This window comes from Labrus bergylta, chromosome 2 (assembly GCF_963930695.1).
Source record: "Labrus bergylta chromosome 2, fLabBer1.1, whole genome shotgun sequence".
NCBI lineage: Eukaryota > Metazoa > Chordata > Actinopteri > Labriformes > Labridae > Labrus > Labrus bergylta.
The window spans coordinates 34,580,777-34,601,281 of record NC_089196.1 but is presented as its reverse complement, the minus strand read 5'-3'; the positions used below and the strand labels follow the sequence as shown (position 1 = coordinate 34,601,281).

At 40.4% G+C, this 20,505-nt stretch overlaps 3 protein-coding genes across 3 annotated transcripts in view; 1 reads left to right on the top strand and 2 right to left on the bottom strand.

The window, feature by feature from the left end:
- Window positions 1–20,505, top strand: part of LOC109975750 (NLR family CARD domain-containing protein 3-like) — a 393,020-nt gene that overhangs the window by 96,503 nt on the left and 276,012 nt on the right. The gene's annotated exons all lie outside the window — the stretch shown is intronic.
- The window catches only part of LOC136181090 (NLR family CARD domain-containing protein 3-like), a 412,285-nt gene that overhangs the window by 295,991 nt on the left and 95,789 nt on the right, over window positions 1–20,505 (bottom strand). The window lies entirely within an intron of this gene.
- Window positions 10,538–20,414, bottom strand: LOC136181172 (stonustoxin subunit alpha-like; the record flags this gene model as incomplete). The annotated part of the gene is made up of 4 exons (XM_065961725.1): window positions 10,538–13,191; window positions 19,381–19,427; window positions 19,548–19,715; window positions 20,242–20,414. Coding segments are annotated over 4 exons (948 nt in total), but the record flags the coding sequence as incomplete, so codon positions are not given.

Genomic DNA, 20,505 nt, shown 5'->3' with positions numbered 1-20,505 from the left:
TTCCCAAACATGTTTCTAAAAGTTCACATCCTGGTGACTTATCCAAAGAAAGACTATCTACTGCTTCTTTGAGCTCCTCTGAAGTAATATCAGCATCACATCATTCTGCAAACTCCTCGTCTATATGAGGAAGAAGAGCTGAGAGATGGCTGAAGAAGGAGTCAGCATCCATGACAGAAAAGGCTGATGAGTCTAGTTTACCATAGAAAGAAACCATTTCATCAAGACTGGATCAGAACTAACTTGGTCATGAACTAATGAGGCTTTGATTGGATTCCTTTCCTGCCTTCTTTTCTCTTAATGAAAGAAAAACTTTCCTCCCCTTCCTCCATCCATTTGACCCTGGATCTTCTGTCGGCTCCTTCAGCTTTCTTCACACAGAGTTCATCCAGCTGTGTTTGTACAATATGTCCTTTTTGTTTATCATTGTCACAAAGTCATGTCTTATTACAGCAGCTTTTTATTTCTTTGATTATATTCATTTCTGATGATTTGTTACTTCTATTTAGAGATTTTCCAAATGTAACAGAGTGCTCCCTAAATGTGAACTTCATGAATTCCCATTTAGAGATGTAAGAAGTGATAGATTTATCCAGCATCACATCAGATAAAATAACTTTTATATCTTCAGGAAAAGATCATATTTAAAATCCCTCCTATAATAATGTTGGCAGTTGGATAGTTTAAGGGATTCAGTGACACCAGAGACCTCCAAAATCAACTGTTTGTTTTGAGTTAGGTTATTAAAGCCATACCTATTGACCAAAATATAAAAGTGCTCATTAATGTCAAGTACGTAAATTATCCAGTGACCATCATGAGTACTTCTAGAGGTGATGAATTTACCAGGAGGGTCACAGAACAGGAGCCTGCTGATCTAGTGGAACCAAGGTCATCCCATTGATTTATCCAGAATATTTCATCCTCTAGTTTTAAGTGTTTCTTCAGAAATATAAAATTAGCTTTTTCACCCTTACAAAATAAAAATACAGATTTTCTCTTTGTGTTTTCTCTCGAGCGTTTAGAGATACAAGAAAAGGAAACATTCGTTGTGAACACAAACTAACAACTGTTAATAAACAAACTATTCCAACCAATTGAAATATAAAGGACACAAAAGAGAGCCTTAAACTTAACATCCCTTCAATATCAAAAAATATGAACTGAACCATCCAACCTGTGTGCAGGCCAAACGCCTGTTATTGCTGGCTTACATAGACCATCAAATGTGATCTTGTATGGCGCTCCTAAGTGACTCTCTGTCCGTTGTTGAACCCAGCACCACCTTTGTAGTACGCCCGTTTTCCAGCTGCTCTTGCTCGTTGTATCTTTGGCCATAGTGCAGCTCCTGCAGCAGCAAAGAGCACCTTGGAGAAACTCCACTTGATGGACCAAATGTTGGATGGGCTAATATCCCTCCATGGATTGTTCCAGTGCCTAGCGTTGACTTACAACTTGTGGAGCAAAAGTGAGAATGGATTGAAAGAAATGTGGCTAACATTGGGCATTTGGTTGAAGATTATTTACAAAAGAAATATTATAACTACATACCTACTGATGGATCCAAAGAGCCAGAGAGTGGACATGTGGGGACAGGAGTGTTCATATCTGAGTTTGATATAGACATATGTAAAAGAATGAATAATAAGTGATCCGTGTTTACAGCAGAACTAACTGCTATAATGTTAGGGTTGAATGGATCGAGAAGGCCAGAGAGAGTTGTTGTTTGTTCAGATTCAACTGCAGCTCTTACACGCCTGAACTCAAAAGAAACAGTAAGAGAGGACTTACTGATGGAAACAAAGATGATGTTGTTGAGATTACAAAACTGTCTCTGTATTTCTCTTCTTCCTCTCTGTCTGTATTTCTCTTCTTCCTCTCTGTCTGTATTTCTCTTCATCCTCTCTGTCTGTATTTCTCTTCATCCTCTCTGTCTGTATTTCTCTTCTTCCTCTCTGTCTGTATTTCTCTTCATCCTCTCTGTCTATATTTCTCTTCTTCCTCTCTGTCTGTATTTCTCTTCTTCCTCTCTGTCTGTATTTCTCTTCATCTCCTTTGTCTCCTGTGTGTGTTTCTTTATTTCATCGTCTCTACTTGTAGGAATCTGTAATCTTGTGTTCATGACGTCACAGGACTTCGGGGCCTGGTTGCCTACTGTTGTAAAAAAAAGTTCTAAGCTTTGGCAGCTTGGACATCAACCTCTCTTTTTCCTCCCTCTACATCCTTTTTTCTGCTCTGTTAGATAAGCTTCACTTCATACTGGCTTGTTTGTTAGTTTTTATCTTCGCAAAGTGATCAGGTGCGCTGCTCAGCTGCGCACTGCATCCCAGCACGCTAAAACGTCGTCTTATCCGGCCTGTCTGTGGAATATGTTCATTTAAAGTGTAAGATGAGTGTCCCTCGAACTGTGCTTGTGTTTCTGTGGCTAATCAGTCTACTTGGACAATGCCTTTCCATGCAATGTCCGAAAGCACACCTGAGTGAGGCGTCACGGCTTGCACGCTCGTACAGCCGAGAGGCTCTGCTGGAGCTACAACCAGACCCGACCCAAGCAGTTGTATCAAGCCACTTCTACTGGCTGACGCTGGAAAAGATCCCCCAGGAGCTCATCAGGACCAAAAAAAGGAAAAAGAGAGGAGGAATTCGAAACCGGTTACGAAAGAGATCAAATCGGCCACCACTCCCATCTATTGTCTTCACAAACCTGCGCTCTTTGAGCAACAAAGTGGATGCTATACAAACATACGCAAGGTACTGTAATGAATTCCGAGAGGCATCTCTGTTATGCTTTACAGAAAGCTGGTTACAAGCGACGATGCCTGACTCCCTCTTTCATGTCCCCGGATTTACTTTGCTGCGAGCAGACAGAGACGCTGACCCAGGAAAAACAAGGGGAGGAGGCATCTGCGTGTATATAAACGATCTATGGTGCCGAATGCACTCAGTCAAAGTTACGATCTGTGATCCAAATGTAGAATTTCTCGGCATGACTTTAAGACCATTTTATTTGCCAAGAGAGAATTTGGGTGTATTTTGCTGTTCGTTGTATTCGCACCCCCAAACGGGAAAGCGTCACAAGCTGCACGGACCATAGCTGACTGTGTTCCTGAGCTACAACTCAACTACCCTGAGGCACCGGCTATAGTTTTGGGAGACTTGAATCATTGTCACCTGGAAACTGTGCTGCCTGGTTTCGAGCAGTACGTCAAGGACCAGACCAGGAAAGACAATATTTTGGACAAGTGCTTTGTAAATGTTAAAGGTGCTTATGTGTCCAAGTGCCGGCCACCTATATTAAAGTCCGACCATAATGTTGTGCACATGATTCCAGTGTATAAGACAAAACTTAAGAGAAGTAAGCCAGAAAAGAAAGTGATTAGGACATGGACAAATGAGAGTAAAGAACAACTGAAAGCCTGTTTTGGATGGACAAATTGTTAAATTTTTCATGAGGGCTCCATAAATGACATAACTGATGTTACAAATGATTATATCAATTTTTGTGTAGAGCTGTTGTTCCAACAAAGGAAATTTAAATTTACCCTAATAATAAATCATGTCACTAGTGACATAAAGGCAGTCATAAATACAAGAAAAGTGGTTTTTAAAAAATAAAAATCCAGAAGCACTAAAACTTACAGAAAAAGAGTTGAGAATCAGACTGAGAGAAGCAAAAGTGGCACACAGACAGCTTCTTGAACAAGCCTTTAAAGCTAAAAACCCTAAAACAGTGTGGGACAACATGAAAGCTATGACGGGCATGTCAACTCCAATCAAATCAATTGCGACAGACAATGAACTTTTTTTTACTAGATTTGAATCACAAGACGACCCTGCAAAATTCCCTGAAATACTCAGAACCATCATACCTGCAGCTTCAGACAGAATTATCATCACTGTTGAAGATGTAAGGAAAACATTTCAGGATACAAATACAAAGAAAGCAGTGGGACCTGATCAGTGTAGTGGTTTTCTGCTAAAAAACTTTGTAGCTGAGTTGGCTCCAGTATGGCAACCAATTTTTCAGTCTTCAGTTGACACACACGAGGTCCCTATGTCATGGAAAACTTTGTTCATAAAACCTTTACCTAAGATTCCATGTCCAAGGGATCATAAAGACTTCAGACCAATAGCTCTTACCTCAGTGATCATGAAATCTCTAGAAAGAATACTGCTCAAACATCTTTGGTCCATATCATCACCAAACATTTAGATAAGCCAAATACATTTAGAGCCCTCTTTCTAGACTTTTCATCAGCATTTAACACAATAAAAGCAGACATCTTAGTATCAAAAATGATTCAACAAAAACTTAACCCCTACTTGACTCTTTGGTATGCTTCTTTTTTCACTAACAGAATCCAGTTTGTAAAGGTGAATAACACCCTTTCATCTGTTATCACAACTAATGTTGGTGCTCCTCAGGGTTGTGTGAGCTCAGCTGTGCTTTTCACTTTTTATACAGATGACTGTCGGTCTGATACACAAAATCAGTACACTCTGAAGTACTCTGACGATACAGCTCTGATTTCTCTGTTAAGTAACTCTGACGACCCTGGACTGCACCAACATGCTGTGAACAAAATGGTTATGTGGAGTGATGACCATGCTCTAGAGATCAATGCAAAGAAAACAGAGGAAATTGTATTTGGTTCACCGTCTGATGCTCATAAAGCTCCTATTCTCATTCATGATGAAACAATCAAGCAAGTGTCATCTTATAAATATCTGGGTATAATGATCGACCATCTGTTGTCCTGGAAAGATCACATCGATTACATCTGTAAAAAGACAAAACAAAGAATTTATTTCCCTGCCGTCTGAGATCTTTTGGGGCGAGTCGACAGATTCTTCTTTTGTTCGTTACCTCTGTGATTCTAAGTGTCCTACAGTATTGTAACACCTCATTGTATATGTGTCTGTCTGCCACTCTGAAGTCTAAACTGCTCCAGCAGTTGAACATCTGCTCTAAGATTGTAGGCCAACCCATGCAAAGACTCTATGAATCGGCCTACAACAAAAGCATTTTAAGACTGGCTAACTGCATCGCCTCTGACCATGACCACGCCCTGAACACAGAGTATGAACTGATACCATCAAACTGGAGATACAGGGTCCCACGTTTTAATAAGGTCAGACTGAAACACTCTTTTGTTCACCAATCAATCCTAAAATTGAATGTAGAGCTGAATCCTCGACCAAAGCATGTTTAGGGCCTCTGTGCATTTGTTTGGCATTTGAGTGTTGTTTCAAATGTTTGTATCTTTGTTTCCTGTCTAAACCCTAAAAAACCATTTGTATCATATTTGCTACGCAAGTTTCTGAGACCTCTGTCTTATCAACATGATCAAAACTTTCCTTTAAAACCTGTTGTATATGACCTGATACATGTATTCTGCCCCCTAGAGGATTTGCATTCTACTGCAGGCAGTGGAAGGGCTTTTTTTGACCTTTAAAAAATGACCACCATCATGCTAGCATCCACACACTTTCAGCAGGAAAATCTTTGCTAATTTTCAAGAAGTTACAGTAAGAATAACATTTATATTGTTACTAATTCTTTAATATGAGTATATTCTGTATTAAAACAATGTATCATTACTTAATAATTCATTCTTCATATTACAGTTAAATCGTGTAAACACACACTATTTTGATGATTCAATAAATCTAATTAATGACTGAAATGCCATTTAAAAAAAACATTTTGGGTATTTCCACAATAACAATTCCTCTGAAATCATAATCGCTACGCTATATTGACCAATTTGTTATGTGTGTATTTTTAGATGTCAAAAAGAATAGAGGAAGAAGTGAGAAAACAAACGTACATTGAAAATGTCATCAACATGATAATGGATGGCAATTCAAGTGACATAGAGCAGTTAGGGGAAGATGGTGAGGAGGATGAAGAAGAATGGACTCCTCAGACCATGCATGATGATGGAAGTTCAGATAGCAGTGATGAGGAAGACTATCAAGATGAAAGTGTAGCCCAGACAAGCACAGAAGTTGAGATCCCAACAACAACACAGGACACAATCAGAAAGGAGTCAGTGAAGGCCAATGCACAAAGGAAAGAATACAGATGGAGAAAAATAAATTATCAAGCTCCATCTATCGATTTCATTGCAAGTGTTGAGGAAGGCACAGAAGACAGGTGTGACTGGACACCATACATGTATTTCAAACAGTTTGTCACTGATGAAATGCTAGAGGAAACTGCAGAACAAACAAACCTGTACAGTGTACAAAAAGAGGGCAAGTCAGTAAACACAACTGCCAAGGAAATAGAGCAGGTTCTAGGCATGTACATTCATATGGTGTTAGTACAGATGTCCTCTGTGAGAGCCTTTTGGGAGATGGAGACAAGGCTCCCTGCAGTTTGTCATGTGATGTCTCGAGATCGGTTTCTGAAATTGCTGACAGTGATTCACTTTCAGGACAACCTCAGTGTGTCTGATGATGCAAAGAAAGATAAACTGTGGAAGCTCAGGCCATGGTTACAAAAACTGGGGGAACAGTTTCTCTGCATACCTCCTGAAGAAAGCCATGCAGTTGATGAAATCATGGTGCCATTTAAGGGAAAATCTCATCTACGTGTCTACATGCCTGCAAAACCTCACAAATGGGGTTTCAAAATGTGGGGACGTGCTGGACAAAGTGGCTTTCTTTATGACTTTGATATTTGTCAAGGTGCAGAAAATCCAGACAGAGAAAAGTCTGAAGTAGGTGTTACAGGAGAAGTTGTGCTGAAAATGACATCAACACTTCCAGCAGGAAAAAATCACAAGGTCTTTGCAGACAACTACTTCACATCAGTTCCCCTGATGCAACACCTAAAAGAAAGAGGAATCCACTATGTTGGCACGATCCGGATGAACAGGATGAAACACTGCACCATGATGGATGAAAAATAATTGAAGAAAAATGGAAGAGGGTCAATGAACTTCAGAGTGAACCAGGAAAACAACATCGTTGTAAGATGGTACGACAACAAAGCAGTGAACCTGATTTCCTCTTTTGTTGGCACTGAACCTGTGGGAAATGTGAAACGCTGGGATCGCAAATCCAAAACTCACATAATGGTTCCCAGACCAGCCATTGTTGAAACATATAACAAGTTCATGGGAGGTGTTGATCTCCTTGCTGTCTGCACTTTACAAGTTCAGCTTCAGATCCCGAAGATGGTACATGTACATCTGGTGGAACACTGTTACAGTGGCAGTCATCAATGCGTGGAACCTCTACAGAAGAGACCAGAAGAAGCTAAACCCCAAGAAGAAACCCGTGCCTCTGCGAAGGTTTCAGGCTTTGGTTGGCACTTCTCTGACAAGCGCAGGAAAGGCCAAAATCAGGTGTGGCAGACCACTATCCTCTCCAGAAGAGACTCCAACACCACCCCGTAAAAGACCAAGCTGCAGTGTGCCTCTTGATGTGAGAAGGGATGGCATTGATCATTTTCCAACATGGGAAACCCGACAGAGATGCAAGCACTGCACTGGCAATCACTTCTCACATGTCTACTGTGAGAAGTGTGAGGTGCATCTTTACCTGAACAAGGACAGAAACTGTTTTTGTGCCTACCACAAAATGAAATAAAAAGGCTGTAAAAAGTGTTATGTTAAAAAAATGAGAAAAACTGCCTGAAATGTTCTGTATTTTCAAAATGTGAAGGGCATATTTTGTTTTTGTTTCTAAAACGAACATTGTTGTGTGCAAAAATTTGCCAAAAACGCCCGATGTATCAATGTGCTACAAAACAAATATCATAAACAACATGATATGACAAAAAAATTTGGGGGGATTTTGTTTAAGGGTTTAATAAACATCTCAATTCCAAAAAAATATAATTTTCTTGTTATTTTTTGATGTGTCAGGCTTTACAGGGTTGTGCCGCAAACAGAGCCGCTGTGACGCAAGGCAAATTTCAGACTACGTCTGACAATAAAGTATTATCTATTTATCTATCTATCTATCTATCTATCTATCTATCTCTTTCACTCTCGTCTCTTTTTTCTCTCTCTGTGATGCTGTGTCAATCATTTCTTTAAAGTGATACTTCACCCGTTGAAACATGAATCTGTATTGACATTGGGTCATATATGTAGAAATGTGAAATACATTTTGAAGTTGGTGCCTTCTTGACCAAGAAAAGGCAGAAAGTGTCTTTTTGGCTCATGTGGATGAAAGACAACAACTCCCAGAATGCACAGAAACGCAGGCCACTCCCACTAAGGTCCTCTATTTACAGACATTTACTACAACACATACGGCCATTTCCTCAACTGATTCAGAGATTTCTTCCAGTCCTATCAGAAAACAGACTCTATGTCTGTGTCCATAGACAAACAGTGAGAGCACCGACACTACCAGTCCACCCCAGCTCGAGCCGGCCCCGGCTCCTCGTCCTCACCTCCGCCGACAGTCAGGCCTTATGTCTCAGTGAAGAGGGGAAGAGAGAGAGGGAAATAAAGCCTGCTGACATAAGGCCTGCCTGTCTGCAGCAGCCGTCTCACCGCAATATTGCTTTCTCCATAGAGCCTGTTAGCAGGATGCACGACCATTCAAAAATACTACCAGGTTTCTAATGATACAAAGCTTAATGCAAATGGCTGAAGTATCCCTTTAAACACGCTGTCCACTAACGGTGCATTCAGGTGGTGCCGGATACATCGGAAAAACAAGATTCCTAGTTGTAAAATGCACATGAACACCTGCTCAAGTCGGAAAAACAACTCGTCACTCGGAAAAGAATGAGGTGCTCGACTTCCCGACTTGACGTCATCACATAGGGGCAAAATATGTTTAGTTAATGTTAACATACTTTTTATTAATTCATGTATATGGACATCAACTTTTTACTCAAATATAACTGTAACAGTAACATTTCACTGATCTTCTTTGGAGCATCAACGCTTTGTTGCTGTTGTTACAACATTCAGATTTTCTGAACTGAAATCAAGGCTGAAGAACGACTTCCTAACTCGGAAACTTGGAGCACACGAGCAGCACCTGAATGCACCATAAGACCTGAGGGTCATGATGGAATAGTTCATGTAGTGCAGCTGGAGGGGGGAGGGGCCCTTAGACATGATTTATAGATGAACTAGCCATTCTTCTGATAAGAACTTTTTGCGTCTGGGTTTTTAGAAAAACATAATAACTAACTGTCAAGCCCATTCATTGTGTATTGGTGTACCGAGGTGAGCTCAGCGTGGGGTCCTGCTCGCATTAATATAAAAAAAATCAGTCTATAAGTACCTTTCATGTTTGTTTACTGTGTCCTGCAGATCTCCAGCAGCTGTTGGTGAGTAAAGAAGAGCTTCCATCTGAGCAGCAGGAGTGGAGCCACATTCTGGACCAGGAGGACACTAAGCCCCAACACATTAAAGAAGAACATGAGGAACTGTGGAGCAATCAGGAGGAAGAACAGCTTCAAGAACTGGAGGAGAAAGAGAAAGTCTGGCCAAACACATGTTAGTTCACACAGGAGAGAAAGCCTTCAGCTGTATGTAAGTTTATAATGCAATGAAATCCTGTGCAATGGTAAAACTGATCGAGAGGAATCTAAGTTAACAACATCACTAATTTGTATTCATAAGTATGTATTGACTAACAGATGTATAAGTGCAGTTATAAAGGGATACAAGACAATTCTGTTGACAGAAATCTGTCTCTACTTTTTTGACATTGATGTTTTGTTGCTGACATATGAACCAGTGAGTTGGGAGCAGCTATGACGTTTGAATTGAAAGGGTTTATATGAAACAGTTACAGTGTAAGGATCCTTCTTCTCTCCTGATATCTTCTCTTCTTTCTGTCACTCTGTTTCCTTGGAGTCCTCTGTGTTGGGTAGCACAAGTTCTTCAGACAGCTCATGTGTAACCTTGTAATAAATAAACTGATGTAGAGTGAGAAAGACTTTCATCTACTTGTGTTATTTTGTGTCGAGTGTCTAAAGTGTCTTTGGTAAAGAAAAGGAGTTCAGCAGATCCTGATGCAGAGCGACCACAGTCAGGTCAGGTCGATGTCGATTTCACTGAAAACCTGTAAGCCTTAATAAGAATCCTGCAGTCAGAATACAAAATAAAGAAAATCACAAACTGAATGATAACACCTGTAGATGTCATCTGGCATTCTGGATTTACTCAACATATTGTTAGAAGAAACGATAGAGATGCATTATAGCCTTCAGTGTGTGTAACTAAATGGTATATGGAAAAAAACACTTCAATGGTGTGTTTATTTGTTCTGTTATCATTTCTCTCTTTGGCTTCCTTCTTGCTGCTTCACTGCTTTTTATAAACTTTCAGCTAAGAGGAAAATGATTCTTCGATTGGTCTTGGCGCTATCCAATTCCCACGGTAACCTGACTCGTCATCAATCTTAAAACTTTTCTTATTTCAATAAAAGTAACTGCTTTCATTTATCAATATTTCACCTCCAAGCAGACCCTTATTCTAAAAGACTGAACACATTGGTTTGGGTTAGGCCACGATAGTAAAAGAGTTCAAAGAGGAGACTTTAATGCAGCGAGGTTACAACTGTTTATTGTGTGTGGTTCTGAAAAGCAAGGAAAATATCTATGAACAAAATTCTTCACATATACATTCCTATTATAATTGTAAAGTAATCTGGGGAAGCAGTTTTCCACTTATACAATGTTAACTATGCATCTTTTAGCATCCTTACCTTCCTTTTTCTCATTTTAACACCAAACAACACAAATCAGAATTTAAGTTAATATAACCATTAAATGAATCTGAATTTTAGTATCTATTCAGTTCTTTATCTTTTGTTTACAATTTAAACAAACCAGTTAAATGTGTTCAATATTAATTATTATTTACCCTTCTAATGTAATTGTTTCCTGTGAACACTACACTATAAAACCAGAATGCAGAGTGCATCACTATGAAATAAACAGCCTACATTAAATACATGTCACCATTCAAACATTCTGAACAGATAACTACCAAAGAACACAGCACACTTACCAAAGGTATCTCTGCTGTCTTCCTTTCATTGAATTCATCCTGAAAGTGTCTCAGCCTCTCACCTCACTCCTGCTCTCACACACACCGCTGACACTCCTGTCTGTCAGTTAGAGCCACTCAGCAGGTTTACACACCTGGCTCACAAAGGTTACCTGATTTCCTGACCTGCTCAGTGCTGCTCTCCAGTGTTCAATACAAACTTTAAAGAAAGGCTGACAACAGAGATAACCTGATAAGTAATAATAAAGCTGATTAACCTTTAAACACATAGTAAATAAAAGCATATAAATATTTAAATTTTCAGATTGTCCTTAGATTTTAACAAAACAAAGACTGATTTAAAAAAATCCCCCAGACACCAAACATTTGTTATATGGAAAATAACTTTTTTTTGTGTGTTTTTTCATTAAAAATATTATCATCATGTAATCAAACTGTCATTTAAAGAGTCAAAAATCCTGATAATTATTCAATATTTGATCGTTTTGATCAGGACTGAAGTTGATCAAAAGATTTAACCCAAAAAACAGAAAAAAAATTAATCTGTACTATTTTTATAGCAGTTTTTGGAAGTGAACATTTTTGTCCTTAATGACTCAAGAGGGTAGTACATTTTAAATCTGATGCTACACAAAAACTAATAATGCATCAAAGTCAATATTTTGTATAATCTTTGACGTATCCAAGACTGATTTAAAAAAAATCCCCCAGACACCAAATATTTGTTATATGGAAAATAACTTTTTTTTTCATAAATAACAACAGTGATCAAGTAATGAAATTGGCATCTAAAGGGTTAAAATCCTCAAAATGATTGAATGTTTGGTAGTTTTGAGCAGGGCTGAAGTTGTTTAAGAGATTTATGCAGAAAAAAGCAAAAAAAAAAGTAATCTGTTCTATTTTTATAGCAGATTTTTGGAAGTGGACATTTTTGTCCTTAATGACTGAAGAGGGTAGTAAATTAAACTGATGCCTGAGGGTTTAAAGTGTGTCTTATACAACAGATTTGATGGTAATAACAGCTTATTTCAAGGACCTTCATATAAAGTGTTACCCAAGAAGAACTTAGACTGAGGTTCTGTCTGTGATTAAACAGATGTCATGAAACTCTTTAACCAGAGCTGTCTCAGTGCTGCGGTTTGGTCCAAAACCTGACTGGAAGACATCCAAACAGTTGTTCAATATCAAGAAGTTATTTAACTTCTGAAACACAGCTTTGTCTATCATTTGACCTAACAGAGGAAGATTTGATATAGGCCTGTAATTATTCATTATTGTCTAGATTGTTTTTTTCTAGTAGTGGCTTGATGACTGCTGTTTTCAGGGCCTGTGGGAAGACACCTGAGAGACAAGTTTACCATTTGTAACAGATCTGGAGCCATGACTCCTCCTCCTGCTGCCAATATCAAGACAGCAGGAGGAGGACTTTAATTGTTTAATTGTCACTTGTTTTTTATTGGTGAGATCAGAACAATACAGACATTAAAGAAGGGGGTCCATTGTTTTTCTGTAATGTAGAACATTTAACCCCCATTACCACCCCCACCCCCCATTATCACACCCCCCAACCATGAAACAGACCAGCTGGACAGAGTGAACAGAGTCAGCTGATCTTCAGTCAGCAGTGTTTCTCAGACTGACAGACCACACAGAGACACTGAAGAACCAGGAGACCAGAACCCAAACCCAGGATAGAGAGGTTCAGTGAATGTAGTGTTGAAGGTGTGGAGGTGGATCAGTGTGTCAGAGGAGACTCTGTAGAAGGACAGAGAGCCAGCAGGACAGTCCACATACACTGCTACTCTGTGAGAGACAGAGGAGGAGGAGGAGGAGGAGGAGGAGGAGGAGGAGATCTCTGTTCTTATGTGATTGTGATAGACATAGTAACCTTCATCAGAGCAGATCAGACTCCAGGACTGATCATTAAATCCAAACAAACATTCATCACTGTCTCCTCTCCTTCTGATTCCTCTGTAACTCACTGATACAGAAACCTTTCCTCTCCACTCGACCTCCCAGTAACAGCGACCAGTCAGACCAGTCCTACACAGCAGCTGAGTACAGTTATGAAATCTGTCTGGATGATCAGGATATGACTGAAGCTCCTCCACACGTGTCACCTTCCTGTTGTTGTCAGACAGTTTCAGGTTTCTGTTCACTGTGTTTGTGTCCAGTTCCAGCTCACAGGCGTCTGATGGAGAGAACGAGACACAACACAGCTGCAGGTTATCATCTGTTCATTCATCAACAACTTTACTGACACTTACTGATAGGGGTGTAAAGGTACACGTACTCGGACCGGACCGTTTCGGTACAGGACTGATCCGAGTACGTGCGGAACAAAAGTGATTTAATCTGTGTTCCCACAAGGACCGCAAAACAGAAGCACACCTCAGGGTGGAGGAAGGCTGCGGCTGCTGGTATGGGACACAGCTTTTAGTTAATAACTTGTAAAAAAGTTCAAACATAAACTGTGCAAACTGTGCAGATTAGTAGTTCCTCGAGTCCTGTTGGTCTGGACAGTTGCATATAACCGGGATGGAGTTCTTTTTACAGACTTACTCTTAAGTTTTGTTTTCATTTTCAGTGATGATCCCGCTCAAACTAAGAGCAAAAGGGGAGGGGGAGACGCGTCTGTGTGGGAGAATAACCTGCAGCAGAGACGTGCTGTCAGGGGAGGCAGGTGAGGCTCGTCATCATCAAAAGTAAAAAACAAATAATCATTAAATCAAATAAATATTAATATTTTTCTACTGATCTGTGTTATAAATGTTATTTCTGTACGATTCCAAAAATGTTCAATTATTTTCAGGATCAAAATCTCTGAATTTGCATATTTCCGGCCGGCTCCGATGCGAGGTGAGGCAGCGACGAGTTGTGCCTCATCCCAGATTGCGCAATCCCTCACAAACTGGGTCGAGCGTATGCCTTTTGCTTTCTTACTGTTTGTCACCATGTTTGTAGACACTTCTATTATACGTCCTCACTTTCCATAGAATAAGTAATGTATTTCACATGTTTTTAACATATTTAGTCTAATTTGACATAAAACTGCACTGAAAAAGCACGAGGTGAGGCAGCTGCTTCACCTGAAGGGGGCGTGCGTCAGGTTGCGTGAGGCTCATAAGACCAAGAGTTTATGCTTGGTTTGATGGTTGCTCCTCTTCTATGCAGATTTTTTATATAAAAAAGATTTTATATCTAAGCTTTCTAGGATTTCTCAATTTTTCAATCAAAACGTGAAGTGATAAATAATGAAGACTTTTAAAACTAAAAGAAGGTAAGGAGGACTTTTACAACAAAGTCACAGATATTTTAGTCCAGAAGGATAGGTGAAAGGACTTTGTTTACAAGTAAAGGTAAGACCATGAATACACCGCAGTATATGCCTACTTCTATTATTATTGAATGAGTATGAATTGTGGAATTGCAATGGAAAAAACATTTCTGAGGCGCTATAAATGTAACGTTCTTCCTTTGCCAAATATGCACCTTCCCTCTATGTGTGTGTAAATAATGCTGATATGAGATATGAAACACAACCAGTAGTCAATGTGCAAGCTGCCAATTGAATGGTGAATTTAAGCTACTCTATAAATGGGTTCATATATTTGTAAATCTGACTCTGAAAAAGTCAGTGCCTCACCAGCCACGAACCTCGCCGCACGTCACTGACCTGCAGCATGATAGAATGAACACCTCCCTCCCCATTCCCACAATAATGGACAAAGAGACGTTGACAAGACGAGAGTAGTGTGCCGTTGTTGTTCAGCGGACATCGGGTACGTCACAGGCAACACGTCCAACTTATTAAAGCACTTGAAAAGGCACCACGTGAACGTAAACATCACTGCAACTAGGAAAAAACAGACAGCCTTTTGCTAGTAATTCTAAACGGGCCAAAGCCATAAAAAATGCCATTGAAGTTCTTATATCGACAGAGGGAAATATTAATAGTTCTGAAACTACACTGTCCCAGATGTGATTAGGTTTATTATGTGCTCAAAGAGCATTCAAAAAAGTGTTGCCTTCATAAACTAAAAGGTGGAAGTGTAATTTAAAATAAATATTTTTATATATAGGCTATATTAATGACTTCATTTAATTCTAAAATACTTTATTTCATTCATATCTTTTATTTATTGGAGACTCTTTTGGTTGAAGGAAGCAACATAAGTTTATTTTATGTTTCTTTTTTACAATGTTTAATTTAAAATGTTATTAAAAAGTAACCTGAGCAGGTGTACAAGTCTGAACTGTCGATGCTGCACTTAGTCCAATGTGTAAAAGGGAAATTATAAATGTTCCTAATAAAGAAAAAAAGCGTTGCATCAGGTCCCTTTACTGTAGTGAAAATGTACCAAACTGAAGCTTCAAAACTGAGAACTGTAGCGAACTGAAATGTTTGTGTACCGTTACACCCCTACTTACTGAGAGTCAATCAAACTTACAGTTCATATTCAGCACTGAATGATGTTTGACAGCACTGAAATGTAATAATCCACTTCTAATCAAGTTCAAATGGAGTTACCATGGCAGCCAGGAAGAATGGAGATCCAAATCAACAAACACATGCAGTGAATAAAGTCTGACTAATCAAAGTGCAGCACAAAGAATCTATGAACCATCTGCTGTCTCCAACTGTTCTGTCCTCAGAGGTCACATTCAGCACAAACAGGAGCCTCATTTCCACTTTCACTGTCACACACAATGTGATGGCAGCAGGAGTGTGCCACGTCCCTTTGTCCTGTCTAACTACTTTTAAACTGTGTTTCTGAAGTCATGGAGACCATTTCTTTTCCATCAATCTAGGCTCTACAACATACATGTTTTTGTTTTAATGAAATTTAACTGGACTGGATGAACAGATCGAAATCTGAAGAAACAGATGACAACTCAGTCCTTGTGAGTTTTTCTCTGCTTGTCTAAGGTGTAGGCCACGCCGTCCCGACCTCACCTGGCCACCTGGCGGCCTGCAGCTGACTTGTGTATTGTTGTTGGATGTTCCTGCTGGCCTGTACTATGGTGATCGTGGACTTTGCTGTGTGCCTTACTGTCTGCACAGCCAGAAGACGAGGAGGAGAGCTAGCTTATGTCTCTAAAGATATTCTGTTTCTATTTCATCACTGAATTCACGTCTGGATGTTTTTGAGGAGAGAACTTGATGTTGGAGACTCTGCATATTTACATGTTTATGAAAATGAACGTCAAATCAAAAATGATTTCTGTTGTTTTTAAAGTTGATGAGCTCCACGAGCTCGACTACGAGCAGCCGGCCAGCAGCCAACATCAAAATGTGAAATGTCTCAAAAACTGCATGTTGTAAAATATACATTTCTGTTGGATGTGATGAATGGTGATTTTCTATTCACTGGATTATCACTTTTATTTCAGTTTACATTTTTCATTTCATATTTAAACTCTCATGAGTTTCCATCACCCTCACTTTTATCATCACTTTGTGTTACTTCCAGCCCTCATCCTGTTGTAGTTTGAAAGGTTTAATCATAACAGAAACACAATCTGGACAGCAGCAGGCACAAACCAATAGTTATCTAACCTCTGAATTTAGCCAAGTCATAAGATCATGTTCTGATACACAAGACACACACACACACACACACACACACACACACACTCTTTCCTGTTAAGAGACCAGTTGTCTGTCCAGGAAACTTCTAGGAAATGGTCTTCATATAGCACACATGTTGTAATTGCTCAGTCTGTTGATTGCCCATAAAAGGATGATTGGGATGTTATAAAAGTTCCGGTTGAGCGAGGACGCTGGCGTGTATGTCGCCGCTTCACGATCCGTGACAAAAATGGTGTTTCTTTTGTGCTATCTATGCTTCTCCCTCCTACTTATCCTCTACTAACAGTCTGCAAACAGATCGACTTTGCTGCTGCTTTCAGTTTGTGTAAACTGACAGCTACTCACCATCTATGACGATCAGCTGTTAGCGCTAGCCGCCGATCAGCTGTTAGCTTCTCGCACAGCTATCAGGATATCCTCACCAGTCTGTGATCACTGGACCCTCGCCTGCCTTATTGGTGGACCGTCCTTCTTCGTCGGCCACGTCGGCTCCCTACCTGGCTTGGACCCGTCGCCCTGCGCCACCTGTTGGCTACCGCTGGCTGCCGCTTCCCCCCTACTCTGGCTCGGCTGCTGGCGGTGAAGAGGCCTGCCTGACAACCAGACTGCCGGCTGCTGCTCTCCTGCTCAGATTGTGTCCAGACGGGTCCCCAGTCTGCCACAAAATTGGTCCTTTCCTTATCCTGGTTTGGCTCTCATTCCTGCGGTTTTCCTGACCCCGGCTGGCGCCCGGTAGCTTGCGGCTTTCAGCCTGCGGCTAGCAGCTGCTCTCCCTGCTGCGGACATGGTACTACTAACATACTCCGCTCTGCAACTCCAGAATCTCACCTGCCACTTCTCTCCGGACAACCTTGCTTCCATTAAATCTTTCGGACTCCTGCGCCGTCCTCACTACGTGCATAGGGCTGCCCGATGCAAGTTGGTTTACACTGACCATGCTATCCACACTGTAGTGTCTGACCGGCGACATCATCACAACAAATCACACGTGCACAGCAGAAACCTGATACCTGTTGTTGTGTGTGTTGACAGAACCACTCCTCTCTCCCCCTCTGCTTCAGAATACACCACCGCCTCATTTATGCTGCAGAATGCTCGCTCCCTTAACAACAAAGCAAACCTATTTCACTAAATATCAAACTTTACTGACAGATCCACGTCATCAGAATCATTCAAACCGATGGTTTTATTTAGGCTATAATCGCGCATGTAGTGAGCCGTTTCCAATAAGTAACTTTCATTATGACAATATATAAACATAAAATAAAAATAAAAATAAAAGTCTGCCACATACATATTGCATCAGCGCCGTCTCACCTTCATTATCCCGGACGGACCTCAGAGGACCGGACTTATACACTAATGTAATCACTGATGTAGAGTTAAACATTAGACTAACACAAAGACCATAGAGCCTCCAGTTTTCATTAATATATTTCAATATCTTGCATTTATCATCAATTGTGATTTTTAGTTTTAATAAAGAGTGCACAGAGACATGGCGATGGCTTCACACATTTCACCTCCTCCATACTCAGCACATCTTCATCAGCTGCATGTATTTATTCTGTAAATAATTCAAGTGTGGACATTAAGTCGGGGCATCTCTGACACGATCATTAAGCCATATATTTGATCATAATTAGTCACAGTGCAGACGGAGATGCCCACGAAAATATGTGGCCAACAATTCAAAGTTTTTGTTGGTTGATCAAACCTTTGATTAATAATATGATAGAGTGAGGGAGAATGCTGACTGACGTGTCCTCTCTGCCACTATATGAAGAAATCAGTGTGGGTCCTGTAAACATGTAAACATTGCAGATATACTCGTGCGTAATGATGAACGGTGGATGTTTTGGCACATAGGACAGCGTGAATGCAGCAGCGACGTGGTGTCATTCTCTGAATTTTCTTCAGTTCGTGATCCTCCTGCTGCAGCAAACTACCGATATGTCCATTTTATCCTTCACTTCATTCACAAGTTCCTTTGTTTCTGGGTCAGAAAGTTTCGTTTCTTTGTCTAAACTTCAGTTTTCGTGATCCAGCGCTGGAAACCTTTGATCTGCCCCCTCGTTTGGATGCATTTTCATTCACGAGCTGCTTTGCATTGACCGTTTATGGTTGAATGTGGGCGTGTAGAGGGCGGAACATGGGACTAATCTACGTGTGCACATTTCCAGGTGGATGGTGATTTATAAAGGGAATATTGCGTGCAGGTGTGCGTACGAACGGTTTTATAACTCTGAATCATTTTGTCCGCACGCCATTTCTGGGTTTTTGGCACACGTACATTTTTAGTATGAATTTTACGCACTCTTTTATAAATGAGACCCCTGGTCATTTTTAAAAACCTCCTCAAACACCATCTGTTCACCAAAGCATTCAGCCACATCTAACACTCCCCTCAGCTGATCACCCACTCCCTTTCTCCTTCATTTGTTTGTCTAGTGTTTTTATCCTTTCTCTTCTCTGTTTGTGTTTTTCTATTCCTCTCTTGTTGTCTCCCATTACACCCCCCCCCCCCAAACACACACACACACACACACACACACACACACACACACACACACACACACACACACACACACACTTTGTAAAGCATCCTTGGGTTTCATGAAAGGCGCTATATTAATCTAATTTATTGTTATTAACTTCTCAGAGAGAAATAAACAAATCCTCTATTCACAAGCCATAGTCTCTGTCTGATTGTTCAAGAGCATTTACTCTTCTACACTCCAACATGTGCTGCTGTGTTCTGATGAAGAGAAATGAAAACACACTCACACTTCCTCAGACTAGGATCCAGTCTGTGCAGTCCACTATGGTCCAACCTGGAGGAAGAAACCAGATCAGAATCTATTTCATACATCTTCATTTAAATCCAGCATCAGACAAGAAGCAGAGTTCATCATTCAGAAACAGTGAGACAGCTTCTGTGTGTCTGTCTGTACCTCAGTGTCTCCAGTCTGCAGTGTGGATCCTCCAGTCCAGCAGACAGCAGCTTCTCTCCTCGTTCTCCTGGATGATTGTAGCTCAGGTCCAGATGTCTCAGGGGGGAGGAGCTTAGAGCTGAGGCCAGAGACGCACAACCTTCTCCTGTGATCAGACAGCCTGACAGACTACACACACACACACACACACACACACACACACACACACACACACAACATACTTAACATCCATTGGTCCATTCTTCTCTGTTTTACCAGTAACTTCCCGTCATAACCATACAGCTGAACAGAATAGACTTCATAATCTGATACTAATCAATATTTACTCTGGTGACAAATAGTGAAGGTAAGACAGAGCGTGAGATAAACACACAGACTGCTTTGACATCAGCAGTGATGTAGAAACAGTTCTGAACTGTTTCATCTGAAATAAAGATTCTTTAGTTCTTTATGTTCCAAACATTATCCATGGTTTGTTTGTTGGTGGGGAAAGAACTTCATATTTAACTTTCTTTATTCCAGTCCAGCTTCCTCAGACTAAAAGACTGAGAGCTATAGAACGAGTTCAGAGCTTTACAGCTTTAATGTGGAAACATACAGGAAAACTTTAAACCACCACCAAGGCCCATTTAATAAATGATTCATCAAGAAAACATGATCTTAGATGAATAATGTGGATCAGCAGCACACTAACCTGAGAGTGTCCAGTCTACAGAGTGGACTCTTTAATCCAGTAGACAGCAGCTTCACTCCTGAATCATGCAGGTTGTTGTTGCTCAGGTCCAGCTCTCTCAGACTAGAGGACTGGGAGCTGAGGACTGAGGACAGAGCTTCACAGCTTCTCTCTGAGAGGTTACAGACACTCAGCCTGAAGAGGATATGTTTGGTAAGTTAATAAAAATATCAAATAAACTAAGTACATTTAAGCTTATTGGGTAAACTTTCACATGAATAAGTC